The sequence below is a fragment of the Telopea speciosissima genome, chromosome 9, assembly GCF_018873765.1.
Source record: "Telopea speciosissima isolate NSW1024214 ecotype Mountain lineage chromosome 9, Tspe_v1, whole genome shotgun sequence".
Lineage (NCBI taxonomy): Eukaryota > Viridiplantae > Streptophyta > Magnoliopsida > Proteales > Proteaceae > Telopea > Telopea speciosissima.
This window is the reverse complement of record NC_057924.1, coordinates 15,252,126-15,271,389: the sequence shown is the minus strand read 5'-3', so window position 1 is coordinate 15,271,389 and position 19,264 is coordinate 15,252,126. Positions and strand designations below refer to the sequence as shown.

Genomic DNA, 19,264 nt, shown 5'->3' with positions numbered 1-19,264 from the left:
TCTTTTCACATGATTTATTTAACCATCCAAATTGCCAGATAAAGGAGGTGGAACAATCACAAGAAGGTCACACCACAGAGATCATCTCAAATATGAGCTATGAAATCAGCACAAAACCAAAACCATATGTCAGACTCTGTATATGTAAATTACAAAAATACAAATCAAAGGAAACACACAAAATTTTAGAAAATACTTAAAATTTCACATATTAGAAACAGAACTCTTGTTGAGTCTTCGCGTGTTTAGGTTATGTTGTGATAATTTGTTTGAATTCCTTGAAATGTTTAAGTAGAATCGTTTGTTTTTTCTTTCTTCCCTCTTTGTCTCTTCTGTAAATTGGTGATTTGTGATACACAGACACTTTAGTTTACTCAAAGTACGCATTTCATGTACAGCATGACATGGATATATGGGTGTGAATGCGTGTTCAGCTTCAAATCTTTTTTACTTTTCTTCCAAAATGTTTTTGGATAGGGTGCAAGCCCATTATTTGGACATTCAACTAACATAGTGATGATATAATGTCTTGTTGTTAAAAATATAATGGAATATACTAATGGTATGGGACAGCAAGTTGTAATTTCAAAATTTACTGCCTCTACCATGAAATTGAAGCTAAAACAGAATTTAAAAGCAGTATAACAGTGTGTTATAAGATGAAACCCAAAACAGAATTTGTAAAACAGTATAACAGTATGTTATGAGATGAAACCAAAACAAAAATTCTAAAATAGTATCACAGTGTATTAAAAGGTTACATGAAAATGAAGCTAAAACAGAATTTTAAACAACATAATAGTTTTAAATAGATTTTCACCTTTTTTTCCTCTTCTTCTTCTTGTGACAACCCCCCAACGTTGTCATGCTGGTTTGCCCTTACCAACCTATCTATGAGAGGTAAATTCCGGTCCTAATAGGTCAAGACCATAATTGGACCAAAAAGCTAATCGGTTCCAAACTTGAGATCCAATACATTAACTAATGGGTGGGCCAATTTTGGTTCCTAATCGGTTCCAAGCAGTCCAAAATAAAATTACAAATAAATTTCCTAGCACATAAGCATGCCAAACCTATTTTTCATTCTATAATATATTATGTTTAGTAGTTACCAGATAGTTTTCAAATTTTTTTTATCGAAATTGGTTTTTTAGGAAATTTTTTTAAAAAATAGACCATAAACAAATTTAATAATGATACCAAAAAGACCCTAAAAAATTAAAGGGCTTGACCTTAATTATCATAACCTCAAGTCTTAAGAACTACATAATATATAGGGTTAGGATGTGGATTTGTATTGGTTCTAGAACCGTTGGGAGACTAGTTACTTAATTGGTTGATCCAGAACCAGACCAATAACTTAGTTGGTAGATACAAAGTCAAACTAGTAAACTATGGGTCGATTCCAATTCCTAGCGGAACGGTTCCAATCCGATTCCCAGTTTTGATCCAAAATTGACACCTCGTAACCTCATGCACTCTCAACACAGGCTCGCCCCAACCCATTTTGTCAACCAAACACTCAGTGGAGAAGTACAATTGGTAATGGAGACCAATCGTTAGCCCTACGCTAATTTAAATATATATATATATATATATATATATATATATATATATATATATATATTTTGGGTGAAGACGCTAATTTAAGGGAAAAAGAACTCTGTCCGAGAGTGTGGCCTACACCAGCACTCCCATGAGTCTATCTCTCTCCTCCCCCATATGAAAAGACACCTTTGCCACCTTATTTTTAGGAGGAGAGAGATAGACACATGGGAGTGCTGGCGTAGGCTACACTCCCGAACAAAAAACAACTTCCCCTAATTTAAATATCATATCCAAAGAAAACTAATCTTTTCATCTTTTAAAACAGAAAAAAAAAGTATTTCAATCTAAAAATTAAAAACAAGTATATTATTAAAGGGAAAGGTTTAATGCATGCTTGTACATGATGCATGACCATGCACAAGTCGTCGTTGGATGGGGATGAGGGTCAATGGTGCACCCCTCAACTCCAGGATCATTATCGGCTCCATTTCCCCAAGTTCCTCAGATAGGGGGTAGAAATGACCACTCTACCCTTGCCTGACCGCACTGCACGGTGGAGGTCCACCCCCTCTATTATGGGCACTTGAGGAAACGGAGCCGTTAGGAAATGGAGCAGATAATTTTCCTCAACTCCATCCCCTTCTACCATTATTATAATTAATAAAAATAAATATATTGTCGTTGTCTATTTTGCACTATATAGATTATAGAAAAGTGACGTTGGACATCAATCACATTATTACTCTACTGGGTGCTAGCTAGGTTGCTAATAGAATGAAACAAAAATGTCTTCTTTCTTTAATCCAAAGAATGGATAGATTTTGACCTTAACATCTGCTGAATAACTACATTAGCTCACCTTCTTTTTTTTTAATTTTTTTATGAAAGTGTAATCACACAAACCACACACCAATTCCAAAAGGTTAATCGACTTTTAGGATTGTGAAATGGCGGATATACACAACACACACTCACACACTCGATGTGGGGCTAAATCTACGCACCCAACGCTTCCAGCGCAACTACTACACTAGCTCACCTTATTGACTGCTTTGGGGGTGGTATCTGCTTCAGATTGGTAGAAAATATCTCTCTTTCTAAACTCGCCTAAGAAAAATAAAAAACGAACAAGTTGTTCTTAAAAGCGTCAAAGACATATTCTCAAAACGTTGCTAGCTTAATTGTTGAATAACTAACTGTAGGTGAATGTGTGGGGTTTATTATGCGAAGCAATTGAGAAAGAAGAGACTTTCATTCATTCAAATAGAATATAAATGGCGGGGAGGGGATTATGTAAACACTAGTGATGTACATTTGAATCTTATATACGAGCATATTATTGCCCATTGGATGGGGGTGAAAAACATCTTATTCGTTCGATCCAACACCGTTACATCACTCACAATCCACTATCGCTGCACGACACACTTTGCAACCCATTGCTGTGAGCTCTGACACCTCTCCTTCTTTGCATCTACCTCTCTTGCCACCACGAACCCAACACCACCCTCCCATCATGTCCCGTGGACCCTGTAGGTACCCTACCCTGAGCCTATCACCCTCTCCTATCTATGTACCTCTCCATAACTTCCTCCACACCCCTTTGCAAACCGCCACCCGCACACCCTATGCAACTTCGAATCTGGATTGTCTATTGCGCAGCTGCCCCAAATATCCTACTGCGCATACACAACAAGGCGTTAAATGACTGCCTTACCCCTGCTCGAGCTCCTTGCCTAAGTGGGGGGTAAGGCGATCATTTTGTGCCTTGCTGTGTCTGTGCAACAGGGCAATTGGGGCAGTCGCGCGCAGTAGGAGACCCCAATCCATGCAACCCCTACCCCACCCTCCTCTGCAACCGGCCAGCCACCATCCCATCCCCCTTTGAATCCTTCACCCCACGACGGTAGTGGAGGTGGAGAGGGAGAGGTGGATGTCGAAGGAGGGACGATGGATAATGGGTGATGCAATATTGGTGGATCGAATGCTAAGATGTCTCCCATCTCATCAGATGGTTAGTAAGATGCTAGCATGTTAAATTGCATTACATGCCGCTAGTGTATAGATCCCTATCCCAATATAGGGGAAAAAATGTCGCTAGATTGAGCAATGTGCATTAGCGCCTCCCTGTGTCTATCTATCTCTTCCCTTTTATGAAATGACATATCTACCCCTTATATTGGGAGGAGAGAGAGATGGACATAGAGAGGTGCTAGCGCACACTACACATTTGGACAGTAAATTCAATCCTTAAAAGATATTGACCTCCTAGTTGTATGTATGATGATGAGTCTTTAGAATCGTGCTGTCGTTGGAGGCCGTGACGTGAAAGCACGGTTGGGTGTTGTAAGGGGTTGGGGTGGGGGTCAAGGGTGGGGCATGATGGGGAGTTACAAGGGTTGGTCGGGGGCAGGTTAAGTGGTGAGGGTTGGGGAGTTGTGGAGGGCAGAGATGGTTGGGGGGTAGTGTTTTAGGTTTGCTCAAACTTGGGAAGATGAACAACACACAAGCTAGCCCTCCAACACATAGAACCACTTCCCATTATTAATTAATTAGTAGGTAAAGAGAAAAGGGAGTCTATCCGGGAGTGTGGCTCTTATGCCTAGACATAGCCCCGTGACATGAGCCCTACCTTCAATGAAAGGTGAAAATCTCATTTACGTTGATGCTTTTGTGTGTGTTCCCATAGGCCCTGACATGGGCGGAGAGGCCGCACTCTCAACAAAGAACTTTCCCCAAAAGGTAAAATTAGAAATAAGAAAAAGGGAAAGAGAATGCTACCTAGGCGCGTGTGATGTGCTGCCCCTACCTAGACACAGTGACATGCAAAATGACCACCACGGCCCTGGGAAATTCCGCCTTTCCATAGGGGTGCTGTGTTCATTTCGCCCGCCCTGTAACTGGTTGCAGGGACAGCGCACCGCATGTGCCCAGGCAGCTAGGGGTGTCAATCGGTCGGGTTCGATCGGTCTCAATCGGGCCTAGACGGGCCTCACCAATTTTATAGGCTGCACCGTGTCCGACCGTTTAGGTGTTCGGGCTTGCATTGGGCGGACATGGTACTGTTTAATTTTGATCGGTCGGTGTTCGGTCTTTAATCGGGGCAGCCTTATTCAAGGTAAACGGGTCTTAAACGGGCCTCGGTCGGGCTAATGGCCTATTGAATTCTAAACGGGCACTAAACGGGTACAAAACGGTGTGGCCAGAATTTTTTAATTTCAAAGAAAAAATCGCAATAATAATAGCTGGTTTTATTTTGCTATAACCACGAGTCTGCGAGTGAAAAATTACCCAGGAAGCAAGTTTTGTATTTCTGACGAGATTTTATTAATCTGCAATGTTGTATTACTGTGGACTGGCTTACCAAAAGCACCCCTAAAAAACGGAAAAACCTTAAAACCCTTTAAAGCATTAGATAACCCCAAGCCAATATGATTTATACTCTCTTATACAGATCACAGATGTAGGCACTAGGCAGTGTAGCACCTTGTGAAAAGCAAAGCAGATAGAAGTACATAACCGTGAGGGAGAGAGTCAGAGAGATGAAGATAAAAACAAATGCCAAAAAGTAAAAGAACTAGATGACAAAACTTATAAAATAATAGATTCATTATTAGTTTATTACCTTTCTCTTCTTTCTTCTTCTTCTCTCCCTTTGATGTGTGACTGTGTGAGACTGAATAGAAAAAAGAAAAAAAAAGGTGGAATTTGGAAGGTAATTAAGGTTAATGGTTACTCAGTCATTTAGGAGGGTTAGGCCGTTAGGGAGTTGGAGCGTTTGGGCCTTTTGGCCGTTTGGAGTCTTTGGACATAGCCGCGCCTTGGGCTTGGGGGGTAGAATAGGTAAAATATATCAGGCTTAGGGGGTCGGGCTTAAATGGGGCAAAAGGGGTGGGGCTTGATCGGGGTTTTAATTGGGCGGGTCAGTCGGGCACCCGACGGTGCCACCTCCAACACTGGGAACGACTGTTTAGCCCAACACGTTTATTAATCGGGTAGGTTTGGTTCGGTCTTTAAACAATCGGGTTTGGTCTGGTCAGCCAATGCGGGCCTGGCATTGACACCCCTACAGGCAGCGTTCTTTCTTCCTAAGAAAAATCTTGAGTCATTAATCAATGATATCCTAAGACTGGGCTTGAAAACACTTTGATTTCTTGCTATTCGTGAATAGATTGTGAGTAAAGTACCGTTTGGCACGCTGGTCCCTCTTATTTTGCTCACAATGAGCAGTTCTTGTTCAAAAAGTGCTCAATGAACAATTTTCACAGAGCAAAATTTTTTTTTGGCTTTTGCCGCTCATGAACAAAATTGCGCGAACAAAACAACACCCTCGAAATCAAAACTCCCTCGCTTCTACTCTCACACACTTTTCTTTCTCTTGACTGAGACGCACGAACCAGGAGGCAGACGCAAGAACCCAGGTATGCTTCGGCCATGGCCTTCATCCTCCAACTCCCTCTCTATAACGTCCCTGTGTGTGTCTCTTCTTCATCTCCCACTCCATTCGCTTGTCTTCAAATCCATTATTGGTTTGGGTTTTCAATCCCAAACCCTAGAACCATACAGATTAAATCTCTAATCAAGCATAACCTTACCCTTCAACCATTTACTTATTTTTTTTTTCTTTTTTCCTTTTCAGAGTCCATTGCAATTATGCCTTCTTCAACATCTGCAACTCAAATTGCAACATGTGTTCTCCAGAATCACCATTTTTTATTTCCTTTTCTGTTTCTGATTGTGACATGCCAAATGTGAGGTACCTTACCGTGATTTCTCGAAACGCTTAGTATCCCCTCTGTAATTTGTCCCTTTTTTTTTATATATATTTGTAAAATGTTACTTGCCTTCAGCCTTCCCGCTGCTCTCTGTCTCCGGCGATACCCAAACGGTCAAATATGCCTAAAGGTAAAATAAGAAAGGAAGATAAAGAGAAAGTGAGGAAGAAAGTAGAAATTACGGACATTGCTTTAATGTTTGAAATTGCAGAAGACATAGTCCATGATTTTAATGGCAGAAAAATATTATAAATTCACTAATAGGTTTGCCTTTTGTTTTTCAGGTGTTCCATGTCACAATCACAGTTTCTAAGAACCTGCACAGGTTTCTTCTGGCTTTCTAACTGCTACTGCAAAACTTCTGCGGCATGTAATACCATCAAAAGAGAAAGATTAAATTCAGTAGCCCTCTTTATCGCACTCGGCCAGGACTGTTGAAGCTTCCAGTTTTATTCTCAATTTATCTTCATAATCGAAGTCGTTACCCTTATTAGGTTTCATACGTTAACCTTGGGTGGCTCATTCTAGTGATCATGGAAAATGGGATGAAGGGAACAGTGACGCCACTTGCATCTATATTTCCTGCGGAAGGGGCCCTAAAGGCTGCGAAGCGTGTGCAGGAAACCATTGTAGACCGGCAAAAGGAGTTGGAGTATGTCCATAACTTTGTTGTGGACAATACCAACCTCGTCAATCTTGTGCAGAGGCTCCCCGATGAACTATCCCACGACGTCATGGCAAGACCTGAGCTCCTCCTCCTTCATCCCCTTCTCCGAATCTCTTGTGTTTGATGGATTGTTTCTCTGGATGTTTGGCAGGTTCCGTTCGGCAAGGCGGCATTCTTCCCTGGTCGTTTGATCCATACTAATGAGTTCCTGGTAATTCAGTGTCTTCATCACTGTCTTCAATTATACTCCATTTTCTCTACAACATAGTCTTAACTCTTCCGTATTTGGAGTCCTAGGTCATTCATATTGATCTGTTAGGAGCTGGATGAATTGAAGATTTAGCTGTTTTCTAACTAAATTTGCAACAGTGAATGCGCATGCACTGTCAGAACAATACTCTAGGATTCCTTTTCTCTTCAATTGTGTGTTTAGTATCTTGGGATTGCTAAAAGATCTAATTTATTTGCTTGCATTTGTTGGTAAGAATTAAGAAAGGTGCATGGTATCTTAGATATTACAAGGGTAGACTACCATGATGTTACTAGGATACTTTAAATGATAAACTAGCTGTGAGTTTGGTTGGTCATTTTTTCCTTTACGTCTGTCATCCATGTTTGCTTAATACTTTATTTTGCTAGGATTTTCGTTGGTTTGTATATCATGTGCTATTATAAGCTTAAGTTAAAAAGGAAGTGTGCGAACCCAGTGCTGTGACTGTATACCAATACAGTTGGGTTGTTGCTCTAGAAGTCACAAAGTCACAATTAGACTCATTTCAATTCTGTTGTTTTCTGATGTTCAATCTTCATCTGAACTAAGTAATCTGGCTTCCTCTTTCTGGATTTGATTGTTGTCTTCTTACCTAAATCTTTTAGTGCTATAGGTTCTATTGGGAGAAGGGTACTATGTCGAAAGAACATCCAAACAAACTACTGAGATTCTACAAAGAAGAGGAATGGTTCTGCAGGAACAAGTTGATTCTCTGAAGGCTATGATTGAAGACCTTAAAACTGAAGCTTCATTTTTTGATGCTACAGCTATTGAAGCTGCTGTAAGTTTCTCAAAATTTTCCTCTCAACCTTTTTCAGTTCCCCCTCTTTCATAACACTAGGGAGTGGGCACATGCATTGCATTTGTAGTGTTTTAGTGGTTTTCATATCATAGTTGTCACAGAGTCTAGGCGATCTTAGGCATTGGAGGAGGGAAAAAATCAAGGCGACATCAACAAGGCATGAATGTGACGCCTAGGCAACCAAAGCGCCCTTCCAACAAAGGGCACCTGGACGCCTAGGTGACACCTTGGCAATTCATATTATGGTTGAGAATGTAGTTTTCATTGTTGACATTATCATGTTATTTCCTTTTAATGATTTATTTTCCGAGGCAAGGATTTTATTTATGATATGAAGCGCTCTATAGTGAGTCAAGGTTGGGAGGTAACCTTGCTCATAAGACATGGCACAATTTGAGTGTCATTTGTTTTGTACGCATTAGATTGGTTGGAGTTGTGAAGTATTCATGGGCTTATTCTATGTACTTACCACTTCTTTCGATATAGTTAACCATTTGTTGAATGCTCATTGGGAGATTATGAATCACCCTCTGGCTCTAGAATGTATGAAAAAGAATCTTATTGCCTGAGTTCCAAATTAAAGGTTTTGGGTATGATTTAGAAGTTTGTACCACAAATTCAGATTGGCTTAAGAAAAATAGAGAAATTAGAGTGTTTAAGCCTCTTATTTGAAACTAAAATATTATAATCAGAATGCTTTACCAAAAAAAATAATCTGAATGTCAAAGACATCTCTTCTTTGAGCAAAACGGGAAATTGCTACAGCTGGTCACAAGTTGTGCACTTCTAATGCAGATGTATCCGTAAGACCTAAATTAAGACTTAAAGAGGTAGGATCTGCAAAGGTGGACTCCGAGCACAACAGAATGGATATAGGAACTAATAGTAGATATAGTTCAGAACTGAAGTTGGTTAGCAGAATAATAGCAACAGAATTGCGATTGGATTTAGATAATGAAAACAGGAACTAAACTAAGAAACTAGGAGAAATTAAAAATAGCAGTATTAGCTATTAAGGTGAAAATAAGTGAATATTGAATATTGATAAATTAAAGAAAACTGATCTGTTGGGCTTGAAACAAAGAAACAGGGCAGGGGTGAAAGGTGGAGGAATTAAGCACCCGGAAAGGAAACTGGATTATGATGATCAAAACTGTAAGAAAATAGTTCCAGAAGTTCAGTTATTACATTTCAATTAATTCTGATCACTAGTTTCACAGTTATGGATGGAATAAGAAATCAGATAATTGCCCGTATCAAGGGTGCTGCTAGCTACTAGAAAGGATAAGAAACTGAACTGATTAATAAAGGAACTGATGGACTTAATAAGAAGAAGCATGGTCAAAGAGAAGGGTGCAGGAATCTTCCTGCTGCAACCCAGGAATCCACCCAAGCACCTTGAGAATCCACAGCAGCAAGGTGCTGGGAAAACTAAAAATGTTATTGCTTAAATCATGGGGGACCTGTTAGGCCTTACAACCTATTTATAAACTGTTATTTGGACATATTAGTCACAAACTGATTTGACTATCCAAATAACAAAAGGAAAATTCAAAAACAGAACTTATGCTAGCTCAACTAGGACTTCAAAGTTTAAACCAATTATTTTAACAGCTTTGAAATCCAACTGAAACTCCTACATGCTCACGGACTATTACTAACACTTCAATTGAAAAAATAAGAAATAGTGTGAATCTTCTCTCAAACCCTACAATTAGGATTTTATAGAGTAGGACCTGCAGGGTGGATCTCCAAATACAAATAGGAAAAGGAAATTATAGACAGATTTGAAGGGAAAGGCTAGAATTAACAACCTATTACTGATCATACAGAATATGTCTGAAATTGAATAAAAAGCATAAATTGAAATTAAGGAATTTATTAGAAAGTGAAATAGGCTGATTTAGGAATTAGGAGAAATTGTAAAAAGTTAATAATTATAACTCCGCCAGTGTTTGCTGCCGGTCCCAAAGCCCAGCTAAAGGAGAAGGGTTGGTGCGTCAGGTCGGCAGCCGGCACCAGAAAAAACCCTAGCCAAACCCTTTTACATGGATTCTACAACCTTATATTATAAACGTTATGCTAGGGGCGTTCCCTGACAGAATAAGTGACACGCTACACTATGATCCGGGTGTAGTAGTGAAAAGTGAGCAAAGGTTAGCCAGGGCATCCCCTCTAAGCGACTCGCAGTGTCGGTGCTCGGATGCGGTGATAAGTAGGCAAGGGTTCTCTCACCGTGGACGAGTACGGATGAAGAAGTTAGTCCAAAAGTGTAGTAGATTAGCATCTTGGAACATTAGATCTTTAACAGGTACGAGTCTAGAATTGATAGATTTTATGACGAGAAGAAGGATTAACATAGCTTGTATTCACGAGACTAAATGTAAGGGTAAAAAAAGTTAAGAGGTTGGACAACTTTAAACTTTGATATACATGGAATAAAAACAATAGAAATGGAGTGGGCTTAGTAGTGGATAAAGATTTAAAGAATGATGTGGTGGATGTTAAAAGAGTCAGAGATAGGATTATATCCATCAAGCTTGTGTTGGAGAAAGAGGTTGTTAATATAATTAGTGCTTTCACACCTCAAGTAGGATTGGATGAAATTAGTAAGTTACAATTCTGGGAACACATGGATGGATTAGTGTAAGGTTTTAGTGAAGGGGAAAAGATTATTATAGGGGTGATCTGAATGGACAAGTTGGGAAAGATCGTAGAGGCTACGAAGGTGTACATAGAGGATATGGTTTTGGAGAGAGTAATGAGGAGGCGATCTTAGTTTTAGATTTTTCTATGGCTTATGTTTTATTCATTTTAAACACTTAATTTGAAAAGAGGGAGGAACATTTAGTTACCTTGAAAAGTGGGCATCAATGCATCATAGTAGCCAAATTGATTTCTTTCTAATTAGAAGGTCTGATATATGCTTATGTAAGGACTGTAAGGTTATACCAGGGGAGAGCCTAACCACACAACATAGATTAGTGGTCATGGACATGTACCTCACTACATAGAATTGTAAGAAAGGTGAGCTTATTTTCCCTAGGACAAGCTGTTGGAGCTTAAAAGGAGATACTTTGAAACCATTTACTGATGAAATGGTGGCGGACCATGCTCAGCTCAACCCCGGTGAACTCATGCGGTTCTGACGTGCCCAGAGGCGAATCAGTTAAGGGTGTCAAAACCTAGCCCAAACCGTTAAGACCGACCGAAAAACCCGGATCAAACCGTACCTTACCTTATCGGATTGGTTTTGGGCTCGGGTACGATGAGATCGGCTGCGCACTGAACTGACCGATATCCAAAGCGAAAACTGAACCGAATGAAACCGATAAAAATTGAGTATAAGGTTATGAATAGGTGAATTGATTATCCATTGATTTTAATATTAGTGAGCAAATTTCTGGTTGTAAGGGGAATTATTACAAATCAATCAGTATGAGGTTATGATGACAATTAATGATAAATAATTATATGATTTGTAATAATGATTTTGCTAATTTCCATTGATTTCAATATTAGTTATATTCCCCTTACAATTTATTCTTCTTTGTTTGGATTACAACATGAACACATCAAAGCAATTTTCTTTTTCATGGTTGTTTACTTGTTTTGACTTGGGGAAAGTGAATTAAAGTGTTTTTATCGAATCTTTCCTCACTACAAGTTATGAATGTAAGGTTTCATTGTAGTTCAAACCCGAAAACAAATCGATTTAAACTGGTATTAACCCGATATTGAAATACCGAAATAAACCGAAACCGTACCGGACCAAAAACTAAAGTTTCTTAACGGTTTGGTTTTGGTCTTTCTCATTCTGAGACTGAAACCGATTCAACTTGACCGAAACCGGGCCAAACCGACCTTTTGACACCCCTAGAATCAGTTCACGGTCCGTAGGACCAACACCATTCGAAGGTGGGTGGCCTGCCCTGCCTAGAACCGTCATGTTTGACTGGGCTTACACACATTTTCTCACTTACGTTGTCCCCCCTCAGCTCACCCTAGCCCCGGGTATGTCGTCTCCAAGGCTTCACATTCCAGCCTTTCCGATCGACCCTCTGGGATCTCTTGTAAACCCCCATGATGTGGTAATGGGAGGATATTAGGGGAAGCAATGAGTAGAGATTCCCCTGCAAAGAGTAGGATGTAGGGAGACCTTCACATCCGGTTCGGAGGGCGGGGATATTCTGACCCTACTATCATTATGCCTTTGCAATGTTACTTGGTTCAACTCCATTTGTGACCTTGATTTATATTGAAGGAGTTATGATTCGGTCAAATTTAATTTGGTGTGCGGCTGTGCGTGAATGTTATCAAAATCGCCTTGAATGAAAATATTTTTTTAGACATCGAAACAAATGAATATTTCACCGCACTTTTGGTTTGTAGCAATGTTTTACCATATTAAGAAGATTTATGGTATTTTTAAATTTGAGAAAAAACTCAAGCATTTAAAAGTTGAAAATTGCACCTACCGTCGAAAATCCAGTTTTTGTTCTTGAACCGGGGGGGGGTTACTTTTTATCCTTATGGAATTTTATTTTTTTAAACTATTTTTATTGGATTCAAATATGGGGTATTTGCTTATTTATGACTATTATCTTAAGTAAATGAAATATCATTTATTTAATTGTCTGTCCTAGTTTTTGGCATAAATAAGTGTTTGTTTTGGTTTCTGGCATAAATAAGTGTCTATATACCAACGTTTCCCACCAAGACTACCGAGATCTCGGCGAGACAATATAATCTTCTCATTTTGCTTACCATCTAGTCTCGGTTTTTCGAAAAACCGAGATATTACTGAGATCTCGGCAAGTTCTTGTTCCATGCATTGAGGATGAAGATTGCCTATAGCAGTACTTTTCAGACCCATGTAAAGTGCAATGGCCAATTATGTAGTCTGGTGATTGATGGAGGTAGTTGCACTAATGTCGTCTCTAAAGACGTTTTTTGTAAATTGGGGTTGCAAACAGAGTCGCATCCAACTCCTTACAAAGTTGCATGGCTGAACAACACTCAAGGTTACAGACAAGTGTTTACTCACCTACTTTATTGGTGGATTTGTGGATACAGTCCAGTGTGACGTCCTTCCTCTAAAGGTGTGTCATATTCTTCTTGGTTGACCGTGGTTGTTTGATAAGAAGGCACAACATTTCGGGTATGTGAATACCTACTCCTTCAAGCATGGCAACAAAACCATGAAGTTTCTTCCCGCTAAATATCTCACTGACATTAAATTGAAGAAAGTATTCCTCCTCTAGCGTTTTGTTTCCAACAGCCTCCTTGGTCCTTTTCCAAACTCGACGGAGTTGAGTTCTTTTATAGGAGGAGAATTGATGCAATATGACTCAGCTGGTTGGACCAACATAAAAGGCATAGGAGACCCAAACCCTGACAGAATAGGTCCAATGTTTTTTGGTCCAACAAGGGTTGGAAGTAATTAGCTTATGGGTAAATTACATGTCACCCCCTGGTTTCCAAACGAAACTCAAATCACCCCCTGGTTTTTGAAAATACTCATCCATCCCCCTCTACAGTAACGGTGTTAGTCTGCTGTAAGTTATTGGTGTGAAAGGACTATTTTACCCTTGTACTAAAACATTGGAATTAAATTACCCTTCTTTCATCTTCAACCTAAAATACCCCACCCCTTTCCTGCAACTCCGCTGGCAGCATTGCCACCGCCGCCGCCGTCAGCGCACTTTGTGGGGAAACGCTGAATATTCAACGAAACTTGCAACTCTTCTCCTTTTTCTTCTCTCCAGTGAACTCCCTCCTCTGTTCTTTCTCCCCAAACCAGAATCCTACTAACCGCTTAGCTCGAGCTGAAGAGAGAAGGGAGAGAGAAAGAGGCAATGGTATCGGTGAACATTGTGACTTACGGAACTGGGGAACTGGGTACTCTGTCCAAGTTGCTATTGAGACACTGTAGACAAAACTGAAAACCCTAAAGGACACTTCCATCTTATCTTATACGATAGATTCCCAATCCCCAAGGCCCAGAGCCTCTTTTTTGAATCTGTGTTATTTCCACCGTAAAACTGAAAACCAAAACCCAGAAAGCCGCCCCTGGGTTTCTAATTTCCCTTCTCATTCATTAATAAAACAACCTATAAATATATCCAATCATCCAGATCTTTACTCCCATTTCACAAACCACAGCCACAAATTCTCAGATTACCTCGCTAAAAAGATCCCTCTGATTTCAAAGAAATTAATCATCCAAACCCTCTCAAAACCCATTTCTCGTTTGACTCTCTCAAATACCCATCTTGTCCATCTTCATTAATTTTTATTCTCTGGTAACCATCTTCTTTGATCTACTTTCTCCTTGTTTTGATCATTGATTGGATCTTAGTTGATCATCAAGGGAAACCAAGATTGGTACTATTGATTCATACAAGCCCGCCTGCAACGATGTGAACAGTATCCCTTCCTCTGGCGTTTCCATCGTTCAAAACTTTGTGGTGCCGTCTTTGGTAACTTCTTCCGCCGCAGCCATCGCTTGTTGTCTGTGGAGCTTCTTCACGGCGATGATGTGCCCGTCGGAGAGCTGGCCGATGTAAAAGGGATTTGTTTAAGAAGAAGGTTGAAGATGAAGGCGATGTTTGAGTTGCAGGTCATGTGAGGAAGAGGATTGATTTTGGGGTTTTTAGATTAAGGGTAAAATAGTAACTCTACACTGGTCAAGGGTAGTTTAGGGATTTAAATTTATTTAACTGGCTGCCGTCATCACTTAACAGCATAAAACTAACGGTAGGGACTAATTTGTCATATTGGGGTCTAATACAAGGGGTGATTTGAGTATTTTCAAAAACCAGGGGGTGATGTGAGTTTCGTTTGAAAACCAGGGGGTGACGTGCGACGATGTGCCCGTCGGAGAGCTGGCCGATGTAAAAGGGATTTGTTTAAGAAGAAGGTTGAAGATGAAGGCGATGTTTGAGTTGCAGGTCATGTGAGGAAGAGGATTGATTTTGGGGTTTTTAGATTAAGGGTAAAATAGTAACTCTACACTGGTCAAGGTAGTTTAGGGATTTAAATTTATTTCACTGGCTGTCGTCATCACTTAACAACATAAAACTAATGGTAGGGACTAATTTGTCATATTGGGGTCTAATACAAGGGGTGATTTGAGTATTTTCAAATACCAGGGGGTGATTTGAGTTTCATTTGAAAACCAGGGGGTGACGTGTAATTTATCTTTAGTTTATTTATTTAGTAGTTATTTATTTTAAGTCTTTTATTTGTTTTTGGTTGACTACGTTGGAGTTAGATGGAGTTAGAGTTTGAATTGTTAGTTGTTATTTTCAGTTTCAGAGTTAGAATAGGAGTCTAGTTATTTTCTTTTTTAAATACTTGCATGTACCAACCAATGGACATAATGAATTGAATACAAGTTTATTGGGTTTACTCTGTGAGAGTGTCTCATTGTGTAATCTCTTTCCTCTGCCCCTGCAACTTTTCCCTTCTCCTACCATATGTGTAGAAGCACCAGAGTCAATAATCCACGGAATGGGAGATGTGGTGGAGAGAAAGCAGAATTACCTGTGTGGGCTAAAGTAGCTGTAGAAGTGGATGCCGAAGTCTCAAGCTGTAAAATTACCTGTGTGGGCACCAGCCTGCTCTACAATTTGCAGAACTTCCCAATGCCAATGGAAGTTCCTTTTCAAAATTGACTCTTAGCCAATTCACTGCCTTGAAACATATGGTACTGCATCTTAGGGTAGGTTTTTACGGTTGACCTTACAAAATATGAAGTCACTATATAAATTTGCATCTTGTTAGTTCTAAAATTTTATGCAATATATCTTCTTCGGCTATGATGTATCTTTTTGCTGTCTGAATGCATCCAAAACAACTCGCTTTCTAAATGATCCTTCTAGATTATAACAATTCTTCTAGTTACTTCAGTCATCTTAGTCTATGATGTATCTCTTTGTCTTAATGTTTAGATGATTCTGCAAATGGGGCATTTGTCATGTAATGTTTAGGATTCCATTTGTTATAGTCAGGCATTAAGCGGTTTCAGTTGACATACTTATACTTCATTTGTCCAAATTTTCATTTTGCAGGAAGGTCTTGTTGAAATAAGGGAGGATATTGAAGAGAGTCCTTTAGAAGAGATGGCTAATCAGTCAGGTAGCTGCTTTTCAAAATTTTTAGCATTTCTATGTTACAGCTTTTTATCTAGCCATTGGATATAGTTGCTTGAGTCTTGCATTGTGCAGGTTTTTTTTTTCTCCTAATGCTTTTGTGCTTCCTGGTTTTGGTTCATTTCATGTTTTTTTGCTATGTATTATGAACTTCAAGGTTTGATTAGGCTATTTTATGTTCTCTATTGTTGAATTTTAACAGTTTACTTTCTTAATAAGACACATAAGGTGTCTCCTTTCACTGTTTAAGTGTGGTCTCAGTGCAATCTGATTGGAATCGTCAGAACTAGTCGAAGCAGTCGTGATCTCAGACTCGTCAGGCATGGTGGCTGGAGAAAAATAGGCAGAGACAAATCCCCCCCCAAAAAAATCAGAACATGTATAGGGTAAAAAACGAACCCTTGGTGGGAGTCAACTCACCACCAAGGGATGAAAAAAAATTTGAACAAGGTGGTAGCCCCCCCCCCCCCCCCCGAGGTGTGTAGAGGTGGCGGGAGGAAGGGAGAGGGCCGGCGGTGGTCGGTGGTAGCTGGCGGAGGTGGTGGCTGTTGGTAGCTAGCGGAAGTTGTGGAGGTGCTGGCGGTAGGTGGCGGAAGTGGTGGAGGTGGTTGGTGGCTGGCGGAAGTGGTGGAGGGGCTGGCGGTGGGTGGTTTTAGGGCAGAATGGCGGAAAAGAAAAAGAAGAAGAGAGAAAAAAACGAAAAAATTTTACTTCCCATATCCCCGGAATATTTTTGGCTTTGATACCATGTGGAATTCCATGAATACTGGCTTGATCAATGTGATCATAGCCCAACCTTTATTTATAATATTGAAATCATATGACAAAAATATAACCAAGCAATGTGGGACTAAAACCCACATACAGGAATACCCCCATGGATAGATTTACCCTTGGACCCATATTACAACAGAAAGGTTTGGTTTTTTCTGTTCAGTATAACTACTTGTTGGAATATGTAATCCAGAATACCGTGGGGGTATTCTGGTCCTTTTGGGGTTAGTTTATTTATTATGTTATTAGGTACAGTCGGTTATGTGGGTTTTAGTCCCACATCGCCTAGTTTAGTCTCTTTGTAATTTCCCCTCTATTATAAATAGAGGGGCTTATCTATCAATTAATTAATTCAAGTATTTACAACTTCCATCGTCTCTTCTCTCTAAAGTTACTGGTTACAGGTCCTAGGTTTTCTACATGGTATCAGAGCTGTTGTAACCAGTGATTGATTCTCTTCTGGTTTGCAGTTTTGAGAGTCGTTTCAAAGTTCTCCAATTTATGGAGAAACCCTAGTTCATAGAAAAAAAAAAAAAAAAAAAAGAAAAGTTTCCTGCCCATTTAATCTTTATCCATTTTTTTAAAATCTTCCACGGTCGTTTGTTGGTCTTTACAGGTTCACGCTGAAGATTTATTTAGTGGATATTTCTGGAATCCTTTCTGGCATTGCTACTGCTATCGTTTCTGGTTTTCTGGAGTCGATTGGATTCCTGGTATGATGGCTTGATCTGGAGGTGTTTACAAATAGGATTTCGGCCTGGTTATCCCCTTGGTTTTCGCTGGATTTCCCTCCAATTTTTTGAAAGTGGGTTGGTATAAATCCTCTTCTCTCATGCTATTTTTCTGCCATTGATCGAGTTTGGGACAGAAGACGGCACTGCAGGTGGTGTGGAATTATTTTTCTCCTTGTGCGATTCAGCAGATTTGTGATATTATTGCCCTGGTTTGCTGCTGTGCAAACGAACTCTGGTTTCCTGCTGTGCAATTTCCGTCTGGTTGAAGAATCCTGCTGTTGATTTCTGATATTTGTGGAATCAAATTCTGCTTTGATTGCTGTTGTCGATTTGTTTCTGTTTCCCTGTTTTCGACTGCTAGTCTGCGAAGGAAGAAGACCCATCGCTGGTTTTGTGAGGAATCTGCTTCTCTTTTCTCTCAAAGGGGGTGCTGATTGCGTGAAGAGGAGATCCGATATTTCAGAATGGGTTTCCTTTTATGAGTTGGTATCGATTTGAACTACCAGAGCCTTCTGAAGTGATATTGGTATGATCGATTCCTAGGTTCTGCCTCTGGTTCAAGCTCAAGGTGGGAGACCACTGCTATTCTTCGATTTTCAGGTTTTTTATTATGAATGGGTTTCTTTTTGAGTTGGTTTTCCTGCCATTTGTTTGCTTTGCTGGTTCCGTGACTATCAAGGAGAAGAAGACAGTCACCTTACCTTCTTGTCTCCTTATGTCCATATCCTTTTAAAGTTAGTTTTCCTCTTTAGCCCCTCACTTCTTAACTTAATCTCCTTATGTCCATATTTGACCATGCCTTCCAAGTATGTCCCCCATCTATAAATATTAATTTCCTCTATGTCCTTTGCTTTTATATATCACATGATCCATTACTTTTTTATTTACCAAGGGCCCCTTCCAAAATTCTGGTTATTTACGGAACTGCCATTACTTTTTAATACATTCCCCTATTTGACTACCCAATTGACCCTTGAAAATTCTGGTTTACTACCAGTTTGCCCTTTGGTTTGGATTGTATTTAAAAGTGGATTTCCACCAAATTACAGCTATGCCATCCTTTTTTCCAACACCGTTCCCTTTCAATAATTCTAATTCCCTTCATATCCCATACCTTTGGTATTTACCCATAACACCTTTGGAAACTTCAAGTAAATTACAATTTTGCCATTTCTTCCTTTTTACTTACCCATAGCACCTTTGGAGAATTTTGGAAGTTTATACTTTTGCACTATCTCTTACATCATCTCCGTTATTTGTCCACGTGTACTACTGCACGTGAGGGGGGGATTATGTACAATACACCTGCAGACATTGCAGAACGTAGAACTTGCAGGAACATTGGTGCAAAACATAGAAGATCAGTTTTCTCCACCATTGCCATTGGGTATCCTTCGTTATTGGGTTGGGTTTGCTGTAAGGGGGAGATTGAAGTATTGAAGAGTATTGAAGATATTTGGTTGTTGCCTATTTGAGGACTTTCAGTTGGGTTGATACTGCCTGATTCAGTTTGTTTTCGCTGCTTGCTGCTCTAGTT

The 19,264-nt window shown here is 39.8% G+C and overlaps 1 protein-coding gene across 3 annotated transcripts in view; it reads left to right on the top strand.

Moving 5' to 3' along the window:
* Positions 1-6,807: 6,807 nt before the first annotated feature.
* The window catches only part of LOC122638574 (RNA polymerase II subunit 5-mediating protein homolog), a 31,637-nt gene continuing 19,180 nt past the window's right edge, over positions 6,808-19,264 (top strand). For 2 of the 3 annotated variants that reach the window (XM_043831435.1, XM_043831434.1), the window contains exons 1-4: positions 6,808-7,060; positions 7,142-7,201; positions 7,875-8,042; positions 16,139-16,205. In XM_043831435.1, coding sequence (XP_043687370.1) covers positions 6,857-7,060; positions 7,142-7,201; positions 7,875-8,042; positions 16,139-16,205 — 499 coding nt within the window. In that variant the 5' untranslated portion in view covers positions 6,808-6,856. Of the gene's footprint in view, positions 7,061-7,140; positions 7,202-7,866; positions 8,043-16,138; positions 16,206-19,264 lie in introns of those variants that run through there. The other variant, XM_043831436.1, reaches the window with a different exon arrangement.